At 38.6% G+C, this 23295-nt stretch overlaps 1 protein-coding gene and 1 non-coding gene across 2 annotated transcripts in view; one reads left to right on the top strand and one right to left on the bottom strand.

Moving 5' to 3' along the window:
- LOC139937867 (C-type mannose receptor 2-like) overlaps nt 1–23295 on the top strand; it is a 75966-nt gene that overhangs the window by 18516 nt on the left and 34155 nt on the right. The window contains exons 13-32 of the mRNA XM_071933230.1: nt 820–978; nt 1673–1761; nt 2053–2209; nt 2642–2736; nt 4811–5153; nt 6062–6100; nt 7309–7482; nt 9997–10113; nt 11293–11409; nt 12477–12716; nt 14055–14270; nt 14512–14667; nt 16299–16387; nt 17181–17328; nt 18179–18342; nt 19027–19137; nt 19974–20092; nt 20612–20760; nt 21329–21537; nt 22601–22728. Of these exons, the coding sequence (XP_071789331.1) occupies nt 820–978; nt 1673–1761; nt 2053–2209; nt 2642–2736; nt 4811–5153; nt 6062–6100; nt 7309–7482; nt 9997–10113; nt 11293–11409; nt 12477–12716; nt 14055–14270; nt 14512–14667; nt 16299–16387; nt 17181–17328; nt 18179–18342; nt 19027–19137; nt 19974–20092; nt 20612–20760; nt 21329–21537; nt 22601–22728 (3019 nt within the window). The remainder of the gene's footprint in view (nt 1–819; nt 979–1672; nt 1762–2052; nt 2210–2641; nt 2737–4810; nt 5154–6061; nt 6101–7308; nt 7483–9996; nt 10114–11292; nt 11410–12476; nt 12717–14054; nt 14271–14511; nt 14668–16298; nt 16388–17180; nt 17329–18178; nt 18343–19026; nt 19138–19973; nt 20093–20611; nt 20761–21328; nt 21538–22600; nt 22729–23295) is intronic.
- Trnaf-aaa (transfer RNA phenylalanine (anticodon AAA)) lies at nt 3289–3361 on the bottom strand. The gene has a single exon. It is a non-coding gene; the product is annotated as a tRNA-Phe (tRNA).

Here is a 23295-nt window from a genome sequence, read left to right as displayed (position 1 = left end):
CACGCAAAACAAGTTTTATGACAAGATACAACGTTTTTGCACAAAGAATTTTAGTGTGAGATTGACAAACAACACATTTTTTTACTGATGCATTGCTTACATTGTGTGAATTTTGAAAAGCAAAAATCATTTCCATCTTTCCTCTAGTTTTTTAATAAGTCTGTATGCTGGTTACTTTTTTCCAAATCAGAAGATTAGGCCTACACTTTAAAGTATCAGAAAGTGTTTTCTAGATTATATTTTACGCATATTTATATTGTGGCAATCTAAATAAGAAATGACAGGTCTAATTTATGCTATTTTCTTGAAAATCTGGTCGACTTCATTGGCCTGAGATGCTGTTAAAGTAACGTTTAAAACTGTTCGATTATTGATAATTATCAACCCTGAAAAGTGCAGGCATGATTTACTTTAGCATGATTTTTTTGTTTTTTGCCTGGGAGAAATTAAGAATAAAAAGTCTGAAAAATCTATTAAAATCTACACCATAGGTTAGCTCCTTACTCAGTAAAATGTTCCCATTCTTTTCAAAAGATCAAATATCATGCCTGAATTTAGTAAGGTTTATGGTAACACCATGTTTTGATAATCTGCTTTCTGCTTTCTCCAGAAGACGATCAAAAATGTTGAGTATAAACCTACGGTTCTTTTCAGAACCATCCCATACTCAGTTATAGATTATCATTATGTGTTACCCCAAACCTAACTATATCGTATTTCCACAATGCAAAGTTTCAAATCCTACTCGTGCATGAATTTGTCAATGTACTATTTCCTAATTTGGGTTTTTAACTCTATTGTAAATGATTTTACTAACAGGCGTCGGCCATTGTCAACCTGGATGGAACCTCTTCCAAGGCAACTGCTATTTCATCGATTCAAAGTACATCGATTATGCAACAGCCAAGAAGAACTGTGAAGACAAAAACACCAAGCTTACCAGTATCCTAAATGTGGATGAGCAGTCTTACCTTTCAAGTAAGTGTTCAAATTTATCGAGGGGTTTCAGAACCTTCTAGTCTCTATCTGATCTTGAAACATTTTTTATTTCAAAATATTTATTTGGTTTGCGGTAATACCATGTGTGTATCTACTTGCCAGGTAGAGTTTGTTCTTAGTCTTTATTTATTCTACTATCGGATGTTCGGGAGACTTCTCAGTTCTGAAAAGAACTGTCCTGCTTTTCTAACTACTACCCGGGCAGAAGGTTAGCTGGGACTACTACTTTATCTTATAGGATCGTAATTAACTGCACTACCGCGGAGTCAGTTCTTGAATTGGTCTCAACGTTTCGACTAGCTTGCTCTAGTCATTGTCATCGTTATGTCCATCAAATCAAAAGTAATTATATTAATCAAGTGGTTTAATAGTACTCCAGCCACTTTATGATTTAAACATTTTGTTTGTGCATCAAATACAAATCAAATTAGGAAAGAACAAAGATATTGACAAAATAGGGAGACCATCAACACACGTCTCAGTTGCTATAGAGTGCCGGCACGTTAATCCTGAGGTCATTGGGTCAAACTCCACTCTAGCAAAGTTTTCTTTGTTCAACCCCAAATAAAATCAAAAGAATTTAGCTGCAAAATAATTTAACACAATCTCAAATAATATTGGTTTCACCATGTATGGATTCAGGCATGTGTTTCTGTATTTTTTTAAACTACAGTGAGGACGTACATGTTGCAGGCATACCTGTGGATCGGGCTGAATGACAAAGTCAAACAAGGAGACTTTGTTTGGGAAGATGGCTCCCCAGTAAGTATCCATGGCTTTTCAATCAGGAATTTGACTTCCCCTGATTTTGTAATTTTTCATAATCCCCATTTGTCTTCAGGTTTTCTTTAATTTGACTTCACAGGGAAGAAACACATATAGCCCATGCTGTGATTGAACGTCTAGATTTCACTTTGTGGTGGTGTAAAGTGTCTGAAAACTTCTTCTGATTCACTGACACCCGTTTCAGACAGGCTCGCCAGAGTTGCTTTTTTGGAGGTAACCACAATGTTTGCAGACATTTACACATTTTTGTGGTTTTTTTTTCTCTAGTATGGTGGGTTTACCAACTGGGCCCCTGGCCAGCCAGATCACTACAACAACAATGAGAAATGTGTTCATTTCCGTTATGGTGAACTTCAAGAAGGAATGTGGAATGATCTCCCATGCGGCAACAAGCAAGCTGGCTACATCTGCAAAACTAAAGCAGGTACCAAAACATTCAAGTATTCTGTTTCAATCACAGAGGGGTGTACTGGGGTGCGTTCCCACTCGCGCAAGCAGTGCCAATGTGCGCGTTTGCCAACAATTTCAAGTGGAACGAGTTGTGCACTGCCACCTTTGGCAAATGTTGGCAACTTTACGCGAAATTACTTCTGAGGTGTTGGCGAGTGGTTTCTAAAAAAGCGGACAAGCATAAGGTATTATTTTGTTGTCAAAGTACACCATTGAAAGAAAAGGGTCAGGAAAAAAAATGCAAAAAAGTTTGAGAAATATTAAAATATAGACCCTTTTGAAAGAAGCAAGAAAGTGCATTCCCCCCAAAAAAAATTAAACTTTTGTTAGATGATTTTGCTCCGCCCATCCACAAAATTATATTTTCCTGACACCCTGGCCATATTGTTTCTTTTTTCTACTATAGACTGTGAATCTCTCCTTGTGACTACAGATGATATTTATAATTATCGCTACCATCCATCTGTTGCTAATGTAGACAGAATTGAGTTTGAAGTCAAGGTAACAACATCGAGTAACTTACATTATGCATTAGTGTTCATTATTATTATTAATTTCAATTTCGTCGGAGTGTCGTGGCCGAGCGGTTAAGAGCACTGAATTCAAACTCTGGTGTTTCTGATCAGCAGAGTGTGGGTTTGAATCCCCAGCCGTGACACTTGTGTCCTTAAGCAAGACACACAACCATTGCTTCGTCCTTCGGATGGGACGTAAAGCCGTTGGTCCCATGTGTTGTGTAAACACATGTAAAAGAACCCAGTGCACTTATCGAAAAGAGGAGGGGTTCGCCCCGGTGTTGCTGGCTGGACTGGCAGCATATTGCCCCACAGCACCTTATAAACCATTACATAGTGCTTAAGGATTAGGTCTTATATCTCAAAATTCGCCCCACTCCTTGCAGTAATAATACCTGGCGCTTTGTATCCTTTGGCAAAAGGCGCGTTATAAATACAGTTAATATTATTATTATTATTATTACCCATACATCGACGTATGTTACCACTGTATACTCAGTATTTTCCCGAGTCCTGTGAAAAAAATATCACAGGCATGTTACTCGGGTGGGGTTCGAACCCACAACCCTTGCAATTTTAGAGCAGTGTCTTACCAACTAGACTACCGAGAATGCCTGGTAGCTAGAGGCAGTTCGAATCCTATGTTTTGGGAGCGGGTACCGCAACGATTTAAGAAGATGTTAAATTTTCATCAGGGATAAAGAATATTAATTTAGTTTTGTTTTTATTAATTATTATTATTGATTCTGATTATCATTCTCCCAGTAAATTCTTTAGAAATCAGTAAATTTTAATAGGATTTTTATAACAGAATCAACCATCTCGAGGCTTCCTAAAAGCTCTTAGTGTTTCTTGAACCTGATTATTGAATAAGAACCGGGTGAGGTTCTTAAAATTTGTTTAAAAATTTACTTTGAATAATAAATATCTTTCAATTCTGTTGAGAATTAAAGTATTGACCCCTTGCATGCATGTCTTATGTGGGGACTGTGCCACACTCAATATTTTGGTGGTCAATAGGTTTACGTGTAAAGTAAACGCTGCGTCACCTCAAATGCGCACTTCACAAAATAACGCACAGTGACATTGCCCACCAGTGTGGCGGTTCCAAGATAATCCGATGATGACATCAGGTTAATTAGGTCAATACTTACTCATAACACAAATGAGCTAACAAAATTTTGAGGGCTTGTTCAAATAAAAACAGTATTGACCCCTTGCACGAACATCACACGCGGCGACTGTGCCACGCTCACCATTTTGGTTGCCAAGAGGTTTAGGGGTAAACGATGCGTCGCCTAAACTGCGCACTTCACTGAATAACGCACAATGACATTGCCCATGGCGCATGCAAGATTATTCTGATGATGACGTTGGGTGAATTGGGTCAATGGGCTGATTTTGATTCTAGTCTTGTTAACAATTTATTGTCCGGTAATAGACTTGAGCTGCAAGCCCAGTGGTTTGGTGAACTTTCCCCTCAATTGGAGCCCTACTATATCCGAATAATGATGGAAATCTATAAATACATTAGGATTTAACTAGGGTGATTCGTTCGACATAACAGGCTCCCATGTAAATGTTCTTTAAAGCCATTATACACTTTCGGAACAGAAGAAAAAACAAAGTTCACAGACTTACAAATAACTTACAGGGTTTACAGAAGGTAATGGTGAAAGACCCCCTTGAAATATTATTCCATGAAATGCTTTAATTTTTGAGAAAACATTAACACAATTATCAATTCTCGTTAGCGAAAATTACGGCTTTATTTTAAACACATGTCATGACACGGCGAAGCGTGCGGAAACAAGGGTGGGTTTTCCTGTTATTTTCTCCCGACTCCGATGACCGATTAAGCATAAATTTTCACAGGTTTGTTATTTTATATATAATTTGTGATACACGTAGTGTGGGCCTTTGGACAAAACTGTTTACCGGAAGTGTCCAAAGGCTTTAAGAATGCTTGCCTTTGAAAAAAATTGTTTCGCTTTTTGATTCCAGTATGATTCCTTTGCCATTTTAAAGCATTCTTAATTCTTTTTTTTTAACTCCATAAGGCATCCCGTAACGTATACATTCTCCTTAGTACAACATCCGACGAAGTCCCAGAGCAGCTGCTCTACGAAGTCGTCATCGGCGACAAGCAGAACACTTTATCATCAATCCGCCGCTGTAAACTTTGCAAGGACAAAGTCCAGAAAGCTACTAGCGCCTTCCTAAATAGTCAAGAATTCCGCGCTTTCTGGATCACGTACGACCTGAACACGGGAGTCATTGCAGTGGGCAAGAAACATGAGTTGGCGTTCATGACATGGACTGATCCTAATCCACTGGATGTTAAATACGTCGGATACTCCACAGGAGCTGGCTCCCATGGAGAGTTTAAATTCTGTAATCTATGTGAGTATGGTTTTACATGTTTTATCTAGACGTTTGTAGGGTCTGAGGTTGATATTGTGTATGAAAAAGCCACTAGTGCCATATGGCAGCTCAGGGTTGTATACTCCCCAGACATCTGAGAAAGATTAAAGGAATATTACTGGCCCAATGACTTCCAGGGCACTAATTGTAAAGCGCATTAAGACGTTACTGTGAAATGCGCTATATAAGAACTAGTTATTATTATTATTGTTATTATTAAGCAAATGTGTCTTTGAAAAACCCATCTCAAGGGCTCTTTTTCCATCTCTGTTTCATTCACAATCAGATTGACTATCAACAAAAAGGATTTGAACAGAAGTGAAAGGCAGGGAAGAAACCACTGAAGAAGCCAAACTGAATGCCCCATAGAAATAGTGCTCACTAAGATTTACTTTAAAGACGCTGGACACTACTGGTTATTGTCAAAGACCAGTCTTCTCACTTGGTGTATCTCAACGTATGCATAAAATAACAAACCTGTCAAAATTTGAGCTCAATTGGTTGTCAAAGTTGCGAGATAATAATGAAAGAAAAAACAACCTTGTCACACAAAGTTGTGTGCTTTCAGATGCTTGATTTTGAGACCTCAAAATCTAATTATTAGGTCTCAAAATCAAATTCGTGGAAAGTTACTTCTTTCTCGAAAACTACGTTACTTCAGAGGGAGCTGTTTATCACATAGTTTTATACTACCAACAGCTCTCCATTGCTTGTTACTAGTAAGGTTTTATGCTAATAACTATTTTGAGTAATAACCGATAGTGTCCACTGCCTTCAAAAAGAAAAAGTTGGAGGATTGTCTCCTAAATTGTACATTTTTTCCGTAACAGTTTTGCAAACATTTTACAAGTTTACTTATAATTGGCAACTATTTTCTTGTTTGATAGATGCTGGAGTGGTCTCGACAGCTAAACCGCCTCAAACCCGTACGTATTAACTTATCATTAATCTTCGAGTTGATGAATAAATAGTTGTGTTAAATATAGGCAATGAGAAAAAAATTAGAATTTCAGAGGTCGAGAAGCCTGTTAGGTAATGGTAAAGGGCTATTACATAAAAACTGCATAGTATTATATTACTTTTTTTCAGGATGAAATCTGTGCATAACACATCATGAAGAACAGCATTTTGTATGGTCTTCCTGATGTACATATTAACAAGCTTCAGAGAATCCAAAACTCCGCTGCTAGATTGGTGACACGTACTCCAAAGCGTGACCACATTTCTCCTATTTTGCATGATTTACGTTGGCTTCCGATAAAACACCGTATTCGGTATAAGATACTTCCATTAACTTTCTTATGTTTGCAAGGTTTAGGCCCAACTTATCTCCAGGAACTCATCCAAAAATATCATCCAGTTCGTAACCTCCGCTCTAAATCCAGGTCTCTCTTAGTTTGTCTCTCGACTTTTACTAAATTTAAGGGGGCCAGAGCTTTTGCAGCAGCAGCAGCATAATTATGAAATAGTCTTCCGAACACCATAAAACAAGCTCAAACAGTGAATTTATTTAAGACAAAGTTAAAAACACATTTATTTTTGCAATAGCCTACAGTACTTCTTTCTGTATCAACTAAATTTTGCTTTTGTATTTACTTCACATCTCTATTAACTTTTACTTCTCTTTTGTTTTCATCTCAAAGCGCATAGGGACTTCTCTGTGATTGTGATATGCGCGCTACAAAAATGGTTCATTATTATTATTAACTATCTGATTGTATATAGGACTTGAGACATTGCATGGTGAGGTATCAATAAATATTTGGTTTACGGTCACATCATGTGTGTATCAACTTGCCAGGTAGAGTTTCCTGACGATGACTAGAGAAAGCTAGTCGAAACATTGAGACCAATCCAAGAACTGACTCCGCGGTAGTGCAGTTATACGATCCTATGAGCTAAAGTAGTTAACCCGCTAATTTTCTATACCTTTAGCCCAGGCAGAAGATAAAGGCAGGAACGTTCTTTTCAACTGAGATGTCTACCGGACATCCGATTAATCTACTCCGCGGTAGTAGAATAAAGATAAGACAGTTCTCTAAGAACAACTCTACCTGGCTAAGTAGATACACACATGGTGCTACCACAAACCAAATATCTAATTTTAATCTCTAATTGTTCATTTGGCTTTCAGCTCCCTTTAACCAACGTTGTGGTTCTGGTTGGGAGTATGATCCCACATCCAATCAGTGCTACCTCTTCAGGCCAGGGGAATTCAAGACATGGGCGAAGTCAAGAGAGCAGTGCAGACTGGGAGGCGGTGATCTCGTCAGTATTACTGACCTGTCAGAGCAGACTTACATCAATGGTGAGTAGCCCACCTAACCCCTTCTTCTTAGTTCTCATCTCCAAAATTTACACTTAATCCAGAATGGTGGTTTTAGATCCAGCATTTTATCCAGCTCTGATCACACAAAACCACAAAGCAAAAAAACCCAGGCATTCAGAGAAAAACTGGAAATGCCCACAGTGAATTCCCACGTCTGATCCTTTTGTGTGTTTACTTGTTTGTGGAATCCACTTTGCTGGATCTGATCCACCAATCTTTCAACCCTCCTCAAAAGGTGGATTAAAATTGCACGATCTTAAACTGGGTCTGATCCTGCTTTTTTTGCATTTACACTAGCTGGTAATCCACATTGGCAAAACTATTACAACAAAAGTAGCTGCAGCACTTAGCACTTGCACACCTGCCAAAACTATTTACAACAAAGTAGCTACTGCACAGTAGCACTTGCACACCTGCCAAAACCATTTACAACAAAGTAGCTACTGCACAGAAGTACTTGCACACCTGCCAAAACTATTTACAACAAAGTAGCTGCAGCACAGTAGCACTTGCACACCTGCCCAAACTATTTACAAAAAAGTATCTGCTGCACGCACTTGCACACCTGCCCAAACTATTTACAACAAAGTAGCTGCTGAACAGTAGCACTTGCACACCTGCCAAAACTATTAAGAACAAAGTAGCTGCTGCACAGTAGCACTTGCAAACCTGCCAAAACTATTTACAACAAAGTAGCTGCTGAACAGTAGCACTTGCACACCTGTCAAAACTATTTACAACAAAGTATCTGCTGCATAGTAGCACTTGCAAACCTGCCAAAACTATTTACAACAAAGTAGCTGCAGCACAGTAGCACTTGCAAACCTGCCAAAACTATTTACAACAAAGTAGCTGCAGCACAGTAGCACTTGCACACCTGCCGAAACTATTTACAGCAAAGACGCTGCTGCACAGTAGCACTTGCACACCTGCCCAAACTATTTACAACAAAGTATCTGCTGCACAGTAGCACTTGCACACCTGCCCAAACTATTTACAACAAAGTATCTGCTGCATAGTAGCACTTGCACAGCTGCCCAAACTATTTACAACAAAGTAGCTGATGCACATTAGCACTTGCACACCTGCCCAAACTATTTACAACAAAGTATCTGCTGCACATTAGGACTTGCACACCTGCCCAAACTATTTACAACAAAGTAGCTACTGCACAGTAGCACTTGCACACCTGCCAAAACCATTTACAACAAAGTAGCTACTGCACAGAAGTACTTGCACACCTGCCAAAACTATTTACAACAAAGTAGCTGCAGCACAGTAGCACTTGCACACCGCCAAAACTATTTACAACAAAGTATCTGCTGCACATTAGGACTTGCACACCTGCCCAAACTATTTACAACAAAGTAGCTGCTGAACAGTAGCACTTGCACACCTGCCAAAACTATTAACAACAAAGTAGCTGCTGCACATTAGCACTTGCACACCTGCCAAAACTATTAACAACAAAGTAGCTGCTGCACAGTAGCACTTGCACACCTGCCCAAACTATTTACAACAAAGTAGCTGCTGCACATTAGCACTTGCACACCTGCCCAAACTATTTACAACAAAGTAGCTGCTGCACAGTAGCACTTGCACACCTGCCAAAACTATTTACAACAAAGTAGCTGCAGCACAGTAGCACTTGCACACCTGCCAAAACTATTTACAGCAAAGTAGCTGCTGCACAGTAGCACTTGCACACCTGCCAAAACTATTTACAACAAAGTAGCTGCTGCACAGTAGCACTTGCACACCTGCCAAAACTATTTACAACAAAGTATCTGCTGCATAGTAGCACTTGCAAACCTGCCAAAACTATTTACAACAAAGTATCTGCTGCACATTAGCACTTGCACACCTGCCCAAACTATTTACAACAAAGTAGCTGCTGAACAGTAGCACTTGCACACCTGCCAAAACTATTTACAGCAAAGTAGCTGCTGAACAGTAGCACTTGCACACCTGCCAAAACTATTAAGAACAAAGTAGCTGCTGCACAGTAGTACTTGCTCAACTGCCCAATCTATTTACAACAAAGTAGCTGCTTCACGGTAGCACTTGCTAACCGAACAAAGTAGCTGCTGCACAAAAACTATTGGTCTTTTAAATGGTTTATTTTGGGTTATACAATAACCAATTCAAATAGTAGTTGTCCTTATATGTATATTAATAGTTGGGGTTAACACTCCTTTTCAAAAAAGAACCAAAGTTGTCAACTATCATTTTGTTTTTAGAACCGACACTACCCCAAAGAGATTTACACATGGCGATACTACAAACCTCACAAAATTATACTCCCAAAGGCAAAGTTTTAAATCCTAATTATTGTAGTATATTTATATATGTATCTGCACAACATAAATAAATGTCCGTATTATTAGTAATCAAAAGCCTGAAGTTTCATGATTAGCAGATTCTTTTTCAGGCGCTAAAAACTAAGGTTTGGAATTACAGCACGACTTTTACTTTCATTTTTTTTCTTGACAGCACGATTATCTTTACAAACTGTGCCTGTGGTTTGGATCGGTGCCAATGACGTGCTTCAAGAGGGAGGATGGGAGTGGAGTGACGAGTCACCGTTTAAATTTATCAACTGGTATCCTGGTAAGATAGTTCTTAAGTGTGTATCAATTTTCGCCTGGTTTAAAAAACAAACTGCTTTAAAATTGTTGAGGTACAATTACCTAAAATGAAAATGTGTCAAAACTAAGTGTTTCATGCATACGTATTTTTATTTCATTTAATGTTTTTTGTTTTTTTTTCATAAATTTCTCAAATAATACAATTTGTTGACAAAAACTTAACATTTCAAAAATTTGACGTGGAGTGGTGTACATTTCGTTTGTTTAATTGTTACTTGCGGCAGATTTTGTTTGGATCTATGTGGTTTGACAACATGTGATTATTTGTATGTAATTAGAAATTAAAGGCAGTGTATACTTTTGATTATTGTCAAAGACCAGTTGTCGATTTCAAAAAGAGTTAGGCTAGGAGATATTAAAGACAATGGACACTATTGGTAAATGTCAAAGACCAGTCTTCTCACTTGGTGTATCTTAACATATGCATAAAATAACAAACTTGTGAAAATTTGAGCTCGATTGGTCGTCGGAGTTGCACCCTTTTTTCACAGAAAGGCTTAATTGATTAAGCTTTCTCAGATCCAAATTGTTACTTCAAAGGGTGTCATTTCTAACAATGTTTATGGTACCAAAAAACATTTTTATGGTAATTAATTCTTTGAGTAACTACCAAGGTAATAATATCTCTTAGTAACGTGTTTTTTTACATTCTGCGTCCAGTTACCTATGCACGAAGTGCCGACTCACCAATGACTTCTTTTATTTTGCTTTTGACAAACTTTAACAGGTTTAATTGTATGCATACATAATTATCTCAGCTAAAATTTATATTGAGCATACAATAAGTTAGTCTGAATGATTGTTGACGATGACTAGAGCAAGCTAGTCGAATGTTGAGACCAATTCAGAACTGATTTCGCAGCAGTACAGTTAATTACGATCCTATAAGCTAAAGTAGTAGTCCAGTCTATTTTCTATACCATCCGCCCTGGTAATAGTTAAAAAGCAGGACAGTTCTTTTCAGAACTGAGAAGTCTCCCGAACCTCCGATTTTCTACCCCGCGGCAGTAGAATAAAGCAAGACAGTTCTCTAAGATTAAACTCTACCTGGCAAACACACATGGTGTTACCGCAAACCAAATATACATTGATACCTCACCATGCAATGCCTCAAATCCTATATATTGGTTGTTATGTTCAGGTGAACCTAACAATGTTGGAACATCTGGTGAACACTGTGCAGAACTCCATCTTGCAACTGGAACGTGGAATGATGTCATGTGTACAAACACAATGGGATATATCTGTAAGAAGGACGGTAAGCTCAAATACTGCATTAATTTTCACTACTTTTCAGACCCTGCTCCCCGTTACTCTCCCCTGACCATCCTAACCAAGCTCAGGCCTCAAAATTACCCATGGCCCCCACCGCAATTGCAGTGGTGCTCTAGGCTTTTGCTGTGTTGCCCCTTTGCAAAGTCCCATTACAAATTGAAATCTTCCTAAGAGTTTGCCTTTTACCAGTGGAAAATTGATGTGCCCCATCAAGAGCAAAGTTCAAGGCCTGCAAGGTGGAGTTTATCAACCTCCCACATTTCCCCAGAAATCCTTTTTTCCGTCACCACATAAATCTCACTATGCAGGAGTGTGAAACCACCATAACATTTTCGGTGAAGTGCAAGTTTTGGCTGTAATTCAAGGAATTGTTTCTCTTTCACCTCCTTTTAAGGGAATTGCTATTCCCGTAAACTACCATGACCAGACTCGGTGAATTTCACCCTTATGTCAGGGAATGCTCTCTGTACTAACCAAGACCTCTTTAAGTCTGTGAAAAAAGTTTCAGTTTTAAATATGGGATGAATACCCTAGTAGAGAATTAATCTAGGGGAAACCAACGCAATCGCCATGAAATATGTAAATTGCACAAAGCGCGTGCTCACTAACAGTTTGGTTGGCAAAATGAGGGAACATCGCGCTGTTTTGTACACGGCTAATAGGTGTGTGATGCAGACGCAATTGCGCGTCTGCTTAGTGCATACTCTACTGCGTTTGCCTACCAACAGGGTCTGTTTGCATGCATGAATGTAATTAGCATATTTCATGGGAAGGATCCATTAGGTAGGAACTGAACATTTCCAATCCATGTACATGTGCTGCCCTCGTTCCTGGGTCCTAAAGGTGGAAGGCAGGGGAAAAAACCCACTGCGATACAATATAGGGGCAGAGTTAATGGCTAGTCTGCTGGTCACGCCATGGTTGAATCTCTGTTCACAGCCCATTATAGGGCTGCAGTACACTGGAGGAGCATGTGTACAGGGGGCCAGTTAAGTCACTTATGATGTTGACTTACTACAAATAAACTTTGTTTCTTCCTCCTACCCACAGGTTACCTTGTGTCCCATTATTCAGTTTATCCCAGCATGTTCCTAGATGGAGTTACTGATCAAGTCACAGTAACCAACATCTATCCCGATGAATGTGCCAAACGATGCATCACCATGACATTATCGTCTTGCATGTCATTCAACTTTGACATCTCCAAGAAAAAGTGTTCATTCTTAGCGACTAATAAAGACCTCGTAGGTGGTTTGAGTGCTTCGGTGAACATGGACTATTATCAGATAAGTAAGTTGGCTATCAGTGTAATTTTTCATATGTTAATATTTGTGCATATTTCTGGTGATAAAAACATAAAGGTCCCTCATTCGCGTGGCCTAAGCTTGCATACAGCCCAGGGCCCAATTTCATAGAGCTGCTTAAGCAAAAATATTTGCTTAAGCAAAAAAATCCTTGCTTAGTAAAATCAGATTACAGGCCAATACTCCACTCAATTGTTATGCTAAGTAAACAACAGCTTAATACCAATCAAAAGCAATGTATATGGAATGAAATTTTGGCCAGTAACTTATGTAAAATAAGCAAGCTATTTTTGTGCTTAAGCAGCTCTATGAAATTGGCACCAGGTTGGACTCCGCAAACATAATAATAGTGGGCTTCTTAAATATAGCGCTCAAATTGGTCATCACTCAGTGATGCTCGTGATGCTCCAACATTATTTCCCCTAGTTACTGGGACATTTATTTCATTCCTAGACCATCTCATCTCCCTTAGTGAGTGTACAACTTGTGCTGCCAAATATGTAGCACATCAAGCTATATCTCTCTGCCCTCACACTCACAGGTACCCATTTACCCATTTACTAAACTTTGCTTTTGTATTTACTTCACATCTCTATTAACTTTTGCTTCTCTTGTGTTTTCATCTCTTCGCGCATAGGGACTTCTCTGTGATTGTGATATGCGCTCTATAGAAATGGTTCATTATTATTATTATTGATGAACAGATTCAATTGGTCTTGCTTAAGAAAACAATTAAGTGTCATGACTGAGATTCGAAACCACACTCTGACAACTCTAGAGCTTCAGTCCACAGCAAACTTTACTTATTGACAATAGCGTTATTGCCATCGGACTTTTTACAAAAGATATACAGTACCACGACTTTCCTGTAGAATGACTAAATTAAATCCAATGGGATCCATATAGTAAACTGCCCTCTGTGTTATTTTACCGCGAACGTTATGTAAAACTAGCAGGCCGAAAGAGGTCGCAAAAGACTTCTGAGCAGCCAAGGTAACTTATCTGGGCTGTAAAAAGTCCAATTTGAGGTATGGTGGACGTTATAGGAGTGTTCTGTTTGGTTTGGGTGTATACACACAAATTTACCGAATAGTGTTGTAGCATTGTGTCCGTCATATCTCAAAGAGGCCTATGGGAACAGCTCCACGCTGTAAACCTACCATAACCACGCTGTAAAGCGCTAAGCAAACGGTAGAATTACACCAAAGCCATTCACGGTGACTTGCTGCATTGCAGCGGAAGAAAAAAAGTCCAATGGGAACATGGCTTAAGACACACGCACTGGTGATACCTCATAAGTAATACTTTTTTTTACCTATCTCAGGAAATGACGCACCACAACCAACCATTCCAGCCACCCTTGCCCCTAACTTCCGCTGTCCGGCAGGTTGGCAAGGCTATAAGGACTTCTGCTACCAGACACAACCATTGGAAGCTTCATGGACCGATGCCAGAGCGTCATGTCGTAAACAAGGCTCTGACCTCATCTCTATCATGGACTCCAACGAGAATGCGTTCATGGTGTCTCTTATTGAACAAAGTAAGTTCTTTTATGATCTAAGTGGGTAGAGACAGTGTATTTGTGGTATTTTGCAGTGAGAAAAGTGAATGTTTAATGGTGTGGGCTTTGGGAACCTCCAGCTGGAGTTAACAACATTGAGCGGAAAGGGGAGGGTGTGTTTATTGTCAATAATGGCCAAAACGTAGAACTTCAGTTAATATTCTGTTGTAAAGGTTTGACAATTTTCAGAATTTGGTCTTTTGTTTCTTACTGATCTCAGGTATTGGTTGTCGGCAAGGCTGGAAGAGTTTTGGTGACTACTGCTACTTCATCAATACTAAACAAATGACTTATTACGATGCAGAGCAGACATGTGAGGATATGGGGTCTAGACTCACCAGTATACATTCATATGAGGAACAGGCTTTCCTTACAGGTAGGTTGAGGTGTCATTATACTGGTCGACCATCAAACTCAAGATCTGGGCATGATTTCATGGAACAAAAAATCTGTGGCCCCTTCCTTTGGTATGGCCCCAATTTCATGAAGCTATAAGCAGGAAAAAAATGCTTAGCAATTTTTTTTTACTCAGCAATAAAATGTGTTATTTATTTTGATTTTCCCAAAATACACTGATGTGTGTTGGCACTGTATACTCGGTACTTTCTGAGTTCATGAAGAAAAAAAAACACAAGCGTGTTATTCGGGAGGGATTGAACCCACGACCTTTGCAATTCTAGAGCAGTGTCTTACCAACTACCCCTGATGCAAATTTCAATCTATTGAAAAAATGTTGCAGTGATAATTTTGATCATATTATGGACACATCTAAAATGTACTCGTTTTTACAAAAGGCAACCCGCCCCAAAACAGGTCACAAGTAAAATAGCACCCTCACATGCCTCAAGAGTGCTCTTTCGGATTCTGTTAACTGTTGCAGTGCAATCTTAAATTTTCATTCATAAATACCTTAGACAGTTTCGCTATTCCTATTGGTGGAGAGTGCGTCGTGTGGGTGTGTATAAACCTTTGTTTATGACCTGTAAAAAGTGTTAATTCATGGGTGTGACACGCGACCTTGCACCTGTTCTTTCAAGACAGTTTCTTCATTCCTGTTGGTCAAGAGCAACGGCTGAAACAGTTTTGCAGCCACATCACGCGATACGCGCGACGCGCACAGCATTCCCTTATAATTAGTTGTTTACCCGAGGGCGGTGGAGGGCTTTACCGTTTCATACCTGGAGGGGTGTTGTGTTGAAAGAAATCATTTAGCAATTACAATTTTTGCATTTATTTTACTTGTTGACCAAAAAGTGATGATGTTTAAGACCGAAAAGGTATTTATGAATGGGAATCAAAGTGTTTTGAATCGGTTATCAACTAGTGGTTTAAACCCGCCGAGGCCTGGCTCGCCGAGGCCTGAAAATTTACCTCGACTTCGTCTCGGTAAAATCATCAAGAACCAGGCCTCATTGGGTTTAAACCACTTGTTGAAAACCTCTTCACCACACATTGATTCCCTTATTTAACAATTTAAAGACACATAAGTGACTGGTCAGCACATGAAAGAGTTAAGAGGAACATAATATTGAAGTCTTATATAGTGCTCGTATCTACCAACAATATACTCAAGGCGCTTAAGGCCTATACACAGAAAGATTATACATTTATATAGAAAGGTTTATTGAAGTGATGAATTCTTAGACCCAATTAGTTAGCACCTTCTAAGGGTTTAGATGGGTAAACAATATAAGTTCCCACCTTAAGCTCCTAAGTTATTTTCATAAAAACATTTTAAAATGGTTTTTTTTCTTGTGAGCCCCTTACCAAGTGTGGCTTTTGGTCTTGTTTGTGGTGAACTTGCGTTTAAAAGTTATCTTTGTTATGAAGAATACAAAAAGATTGATTGCTAATAAGAAATTCTGTGGAATTGGACCCTGGTCATCTCTAAAAAAATAAATATAAGAAATTATTACCCTAAAACAGGTTTAGAATTACCCTAAAAATAGGTATATAAATTGTTCGCTACTAAACTGAGTACATAAGTATTTTATTATTTTATTTCAGGTGAGGTGACTGCTGTTGGGACTCATCTGTGGCTCGGCTTACATGACATCAAGATTGAGAATAAATTTGCCTGGGTTGATCAGACACCGGTAAGCGAGAAATACTGGTACACAGTCCTAACATTTATGCATTAAAGACTAGTTTCTGCAGTGCATAAACTGTTCCTCATATTGTTTATTCCACTTACGCGTTACTCTTTTTGGGTGAACATAACTGCTCCAGATTTTGTGCAGTATCTCAAAAATTCTACCACCTTTTGAATTGCAAAATTTGGCTCATCACATTTACGTGACTACTAGTTATTACTTTTCCAGCCTAAATGTATGCAATGTGTACAATTTGTGACTTGTATCCTGCTCATTTGTTAAGCAAAAAATTGTCTGCTTAAGAGATTCTGTGAAATTGGGCCCGAATCACAACTGCATGATTGTGGAAGTGTCGTAGCCAAGCGGCTAAGAGCAACGAATTCAAACTCTGGTGTTTCTGACCAGCAGAGTGTGGGTTCGAATCCCCAGCCGTGACACTTGTGTCCTTAAGCAAGAAGTTAACCATTGCTTCTTCCTTCGAAAGTGACGCTAAGCCATTGGTCCCATGTGTTTTGTAGCGCATGTAAAAGAACCCAGTGTACTTATCGAAAAGAGTAGGGGTTCGCACCGGTGTTCCTGGTCCAATCGGCAGCAAATTGCGCCACGGCACCTTGTAAAGCATTACATGGTGCTATCAGAATTAGGTCTCATAATTCAAACGTAGTCCCACATCAGGCAGGAAATACTGTATGCCACAGCGCCAGGAGCGTCACTGGGTGACAGACATGTGCGCTAAAGGCCAAAATTAGTAATTAAAATTTGTCTCAACATTCTAATTTTTATGTGACACCTGTAGATGGACTTTGAGAATTGGAAACCTGGACAGCCTGACAACTGGCAGAATGAGGATTGTGCACATCTGTTGTTTATATCAACAGAGGCGGGTCAGTGGAATGACCTGCCTTGCTCATCAAAGGCTGGATACATCTGCAAACTAAGAGCTGGTCAGTAAAAGCCTCTTTTTTTTTCCTTTTTTTTTATGCAAGTCGCCAGACACACGAGGCCTGAAGGCCACTTCAAGGTGTGGGCTACAATTATTTTTGTCCAGGAGGCCGTTGCCACCTACTCCTAGGGCTGAAACAGGGTTACCCCTTTACAGTCCATACGGATGTAGGCTTGGGTATCAGTCAGTCCGAAGCCTGGCCCGGTAGAGCAGGACTACCTCCCCAATTTTATGTAGCAAGTGTCACGACCGGGATTCGAACCCACACTCTGCTGATCAAATAGCAGAGCTTGGATCCCGTGCCTGGCTCATACAATGTCATTTTCATGAGATTTATTTTTGCTAAAACCTATGAACGTAGTATTACTTTATGTAGGTTTTTAAGCTGTGCATGGTGATCAATGCATATTTGTTTGGCGGTTACAACACCATATATACATCTCCTTTGCTATGTAGGATTTTTCTTTGATAACTTGTTGTGCTATTTATCATACTGTTGCAAAGTAAATTTCAGAGTTCGGGAGACATCTCAAATCTTAAAAGAGGGAAGCTAGAATTTGACGCTCAGGGATAAGATATTTCAGACTTTTCTCTGAAATCACATTTTGTTGTGTCTGCCTGGAGAAAAAAAAGGTTCTTATTTTTTTAATACACTTCTCTAGGGTTAAGGATACTGTATCAAAAAGCTCCTTATAATCATAACTCCAGAGGTTACCAATTATATGCAAATCCCATAGTTTCAGCCCATAGCTCTTAAAATTATGATCCACTTTTCAGGTTTTTTTTGCAAACAATTATTTGAACACATATTTAATCAAAATTCTGATTTGAAAACTCTTCCCTTCCTCTAGGAACTCTTGACACTACCAAGTTCTGGACTGGTCTGAATGATAACAAACTCTCAATGACTTATGAATGGAGTGATGATAGCCCTGTACTGTACACAAACTGGGCTGCTCATGAACCTAATAACAATGGAGGCAAGAATGAAGACTGTGTACAAACGTCTACATCTGTAAGTAACGGCCCTGTCACATGAGACAATTTTTAACAAGGGACCTTGGCTGAAATTATATAATGTTAAAAATAATGTATTCCAGTTGAGTGGAAGCTATTCTTGTTAAATATTAACCGAGGACCCTTGCTATTTTTAACAGTGATGTTTTATGTGTACAAATGTCTATATACATCAGTAAGTGAAGACAATTCTTACAAGACATCAGTGAAATCACATTGATGTTAAAAAATTAGCAATTTCTGTCGAATGAAAACTTTCCTTAATGTCACAAATTTTAAAAAGCGTTTTTTTTTTATTCGCAGATCGTTTTTTTCAATTGTGTACTTTGTGTTCTTTACATTATTTGATGTTTTTTAGCAGGCTGTTTCTCTATTATGGGTCTTTATCAGATTGTGACAAAAAAAATAAATAAAAATGTCATAACTTGAGAACCAAAAATAACACAAGTGTCTGAAACATGTCAAAATGAAACTTGTTGTTTGATCTTTTCAGGTATGTATAAAACCTCAAAATGTTGATTGTCCCCTGTGACTCAATTTTACAGAGCCTACCACAAATAAGCGTTTGACAGAAACCAATCTGCTACCTTCAATTACACATTTGTGCCTTTTGTTATGAACGAAGAAGAGCTAGTAGATTCCATATTTGTTTTAAGCCTAAATTGTTACTCTATTCCCCCAGGGTTTCTGGAGTGATGTTGATTGTCTTGGGCTGAGTCATTACATGTGTAAGATGAAGAAACAGGATCTTCCACCTACTCTAGTACCAATAACTCCAAATGGCTGCGACCCGGTAAGACATCATCTGTTTTTCCCTCCAAAATCATCTATTTTCACACAAAAAGGAAGGATAAGATGACCACAAATATAGACGTATATGGAGCAGTACATTTGGTATCACTCTTAAAATGAATGGTCTTAAAAACTTACTTGGTTACAAGTACAGCAGCTTTCAAAGTACAAAGTGTTTTGAGAATCATTTAACTTTGAAGTAATGTGGTTATATAAAGAGTATATAAGTTTTTATCCCACAAAATATTGAATTTGAGAAACCTTTCTGTCAGACATGTTTCTACGGATTCTTCCTGAATGGATATAACCAGTCAGGATTTGTTGGTGATATCTCAAAAACCCTACCACTTTTTTGACATGAAATGTTGGTGATTGAGCTTAAAATGTCACAGACCTTTGTTACTTCATGTGTATTGTGTTAAGGGTCACATAACTGCAGATGGTCTTTGACAATTACCAATGTTGTCCACCATTGTTAGTCAAAAGTGGAATAATTTTAATGGCTTTTTTTCTGCAGATGTACACATTACTCAAAGCACACAGGTTTGTTACTTCATATGTATGTTAGGTCACGAAACTGCAGATAGTCTTTGGCAATTACCAATGTTGTCCATTGTTAGTCTAAAGTGGAATAGTTTTAATGACATTTTTCTTTTCAGATATACTCATTACTCAAGTTTGTTACTTTACATGTATGTTAGGTCACGAAACTGCAGATAGTCTTTGGCAATTACCAATGTTGTCCATTGTTAGTCTAAAGTGGAATAATTTTAGTGACATTATTTTCTTCAGATGTACTCATTACTCAACTCACTTTCTATATTTGTGTTTTCTCAGAGTTGGATTTCTTATGAAGGATCTTGCTACAAAATTGAAGACAGTGATAAAGCAGGATTCTTAGGAGCGATGACAAATTGCCAATTAGCTGGTGGAAACTTGGTCATTATAAATGACAGGTACTGTTTGTCAACAGATACAAGTTTTTAATAGATGGAAATTTGCATCGGGGATAAAGAGTGTAATTGTATTTTTTACCCATATACAATGATGTGTGTTAGCACTGTATACTCAGTTTTTAGCCGGAGGAAACTTGGTCGTTATAAATGACAGGTACTGTTTGTCAACAGACATAAGTTTTTAATAGATGGAAATTTGCAACGGGGATAAAACGTGTAATTGTATTTTTTACCCATATACAATGATGTGTGTTAGCGCTGTATACTCAGTTTTTTCTTGAGCTTTGAGCTGTGAGCACTGTGAAAAAAAAATCACAGGCATATTACTAAGTTAGTCTAGTTGGTAAGACACTGCTCGAGCTGCAAAGGTCATGGGTTCGAATCCCACCCGAGTGATCAGCCCTTTTGCCCTTAATTGGAGTCTCCCTATATTGTCACGATCTTTGTTTGGGGGCATCAGTCAGACTGCCTTGCAACCCAAGTTTACGATACAACCTTTTAATTTTTCTTTTCACACAGATATGAGCAGTCGCTGATAACTAGTCAGCTTGGTCTGAGCTCTGGATCTCAATTCTGGATCGGACTCAATGATCAACACACTCCTGGATATTATGAATGGTTGGATGGAGCACCATTGGAGTACAGTAACTGGGGCAAGGGACAACCAGGTCAGAAGAAGTTGTAGTTTGTTTTCTTTGTTTGAATTTGATTGAAGTAGATTTCTAAGTGGTATGTCCTTCACTGCTCTTTGGCCGTTTTCTTGAGCAACAGTCCTGTCCGAAATATAATTTTGTCATCGCTGTTCTCACAAAGTGTCCAGTGGCTTTAAGCAACAGTCCTGTCAAAAATATTACTTATCAGCGCTGTTCTCATAAAAGTGATATGTATGTCAAAAATGTAAACATTTTTTAACTTTTGATATTAACACAATCTTAATTGGCAAGTAGTGGTTTAAGATTACGTTTCGGAGAATCCCTGTGTTCACAACATTAATTAATGAAAATTTGTATGTTTTTATATTGTTAATGTCATGCTATTCAGCCTTTTTGTCTGCAAAACAACAAACCAATAATAAACTTAATAAACTTAGTTGGCACAGTCATAAATGAGATCTGACCCAAAAAAAAACAAGGAGCAATTAGAGTCAAGTGTCTTGCTCAGCAAAAACATGCTATTTAAAACATATCATGCGACAGTCATGAGAAGGCGTTACATTTGTGCTTTTCCATCTTGTAGATGATTCCAAGGGGGCATGTGTATTTGCAACCACCGGTAAGACTGCAGGTCTATGGTCTGTCTATGACTGCAGTACTACCATGAACTACATCTGTGAAAAGAGAAGAGCTGGTTTTACCACAGTCAGAGTCATCACCGCGCCTCTGACCACACCGACCAATGATGACTGCCCTCAAGACTGGGTGGGCTATGGATCAAACTGCTATAAGGTATGTTAGGGGAACTTTAAAGACAGTGGAAACTATAATTGGTAAAAAAACTACTCAAAATAATTATTAGCATAAAACCTTAATTGGTAACAAGTAATGGGGAGCTGTTGGTGGTTTAAAACATCCGAAGTAGCGTAGTTTTCGAGAAAAGTATAATTTTCCACGAATTTGATTTTGAAACCTCAGAATTAGAATTTGAGGGCTCGAAATCAAGCATCTGAAAGCACACAACTTTGTGTGACAAGGGTCTTTTTTCTTTCATACTATCTCGCAACTTCTACGACCAACTGAGCGCAAATTTTCACAGTTTTGTTATTTTATTCATGTTGAGATACACAAAGTGAGAAGACTGGTCTTAGACAATTACCAATAGTGTCCAATGGCTTTAAAAAATACTCCATGGGAGAAACCTCAAACGAATTTCTTCACTGTACGAAAAGGGAGAAATTTGACCAGTGTGAGTGCTTAACTATTAAAATTGAATAACTCCTTTTGCTCATGTTGAATGATGATGCAATGGAGAATTCACTTTCAAGCCAAATTGAATGAGCAGGGTGATAAACAAACAGACAAAACTACTCTATTCCCAATCGGATGCATTTAGGGTGTATATTTGGTGCTTATGCTTGTGTTTTTGAGTTTTCTCACACAGTGGAAGATCTTAGAATTGACCAACCATGCACTCTAAAAACTAATGAGTTGAATCCAACACTTGCATGAGTTCGGTGAGTGACTACACTTTAACAGGGTTGAATTCAGCATTTTATATGTTAAATCCAGCATTTTAAAATATTCGGTCAACAATTTTAGTGCCAGTTTAACGTTAAAAAAGCTGATCCAACAATTCAAAGGAATTTTTTATGAGAAATGTTGAAATAACATTTAAATTGTTGAATTAACCCTTTTTGGGTTGGATCAAAAATTTACAATGCTAGATTTAACAAACAAAACGCTGGATCCAACACTTTCAAAGTGTAGTCATCCTCACAGAACTCATGCAAGTGTGTGATTCAACTCTCTAGTTTTTTTTAGTGTGCCAACTGATCAATTTTGTGTGTTTTAGGCATTTACTCCGAGCCCTCTACTGGATTTCTGGGATTCTGAGAATTTCTGCAAAAACATGGGCGGTAATCTGGCTAGCTTCCACAATAAAAACAATGAGGAGTATTTTATCAAGATGGCAAATATCACGTGAGTTTATTTTGTAATAATTTTGATAGACTGTGCAAAATCTTGCATTTAAAAAAAAAGTTTGGCAACCTTGAGCTCCAATGCTAATTTCTTTACCCCTACTTCTTTACCATAGGTTACTTTAATTGACTGGACTCATACCCCTTCTTATATATCTTAGTTGATCAAGCTTATAACGCACCCAAAGAAAAACCTCAAGCCTGAGCACAGGCAAAGGATGGTATTTTGGCCTAGCAGTGTGAAAGTTTTTTGTTTTTTTTTATCTCTCCAATAGACCGATCCAGTAGGCTCTGCTCACGGCGCACGTGTGAGCAAGAACACGTGGGGCTCTCCAATGCCTTTCTGCACAACTCTGCCGCGCTTGCCAAGCGTACGCGCACACATGTCGGACCTTAGTGTCGGACCTTCGTTGCATTGTGATTGTTCATTACGCAATGGGGCGGAGCTTAATGGATCGGTCTATTGATTATCCTTTATCCTTTAAGGTTTATCAAAATCTGAAAAACGATCGCTTGGAACAATAGACCGATCCAGTAGGCTCCGCCCACGACGCATGTGTGAGCAAGA

Source organism: Asterias amurensis, chromosome 5 (assembly GCF_032118995.1).
Source record: "Asterias amurensis chromosome 5, ASM3211899v1".
Lineage (NCBI taxonomy): Eukaryota > Metazoa > Echinodermata > Asteroidea > Forcipulatida > Asteriidae > Asterias > Asterias amurensis.
Note: the sequence above shows the minus strand (reverse complement) of the source record. Positions and strands in the feature narration are given on the sequence as shown.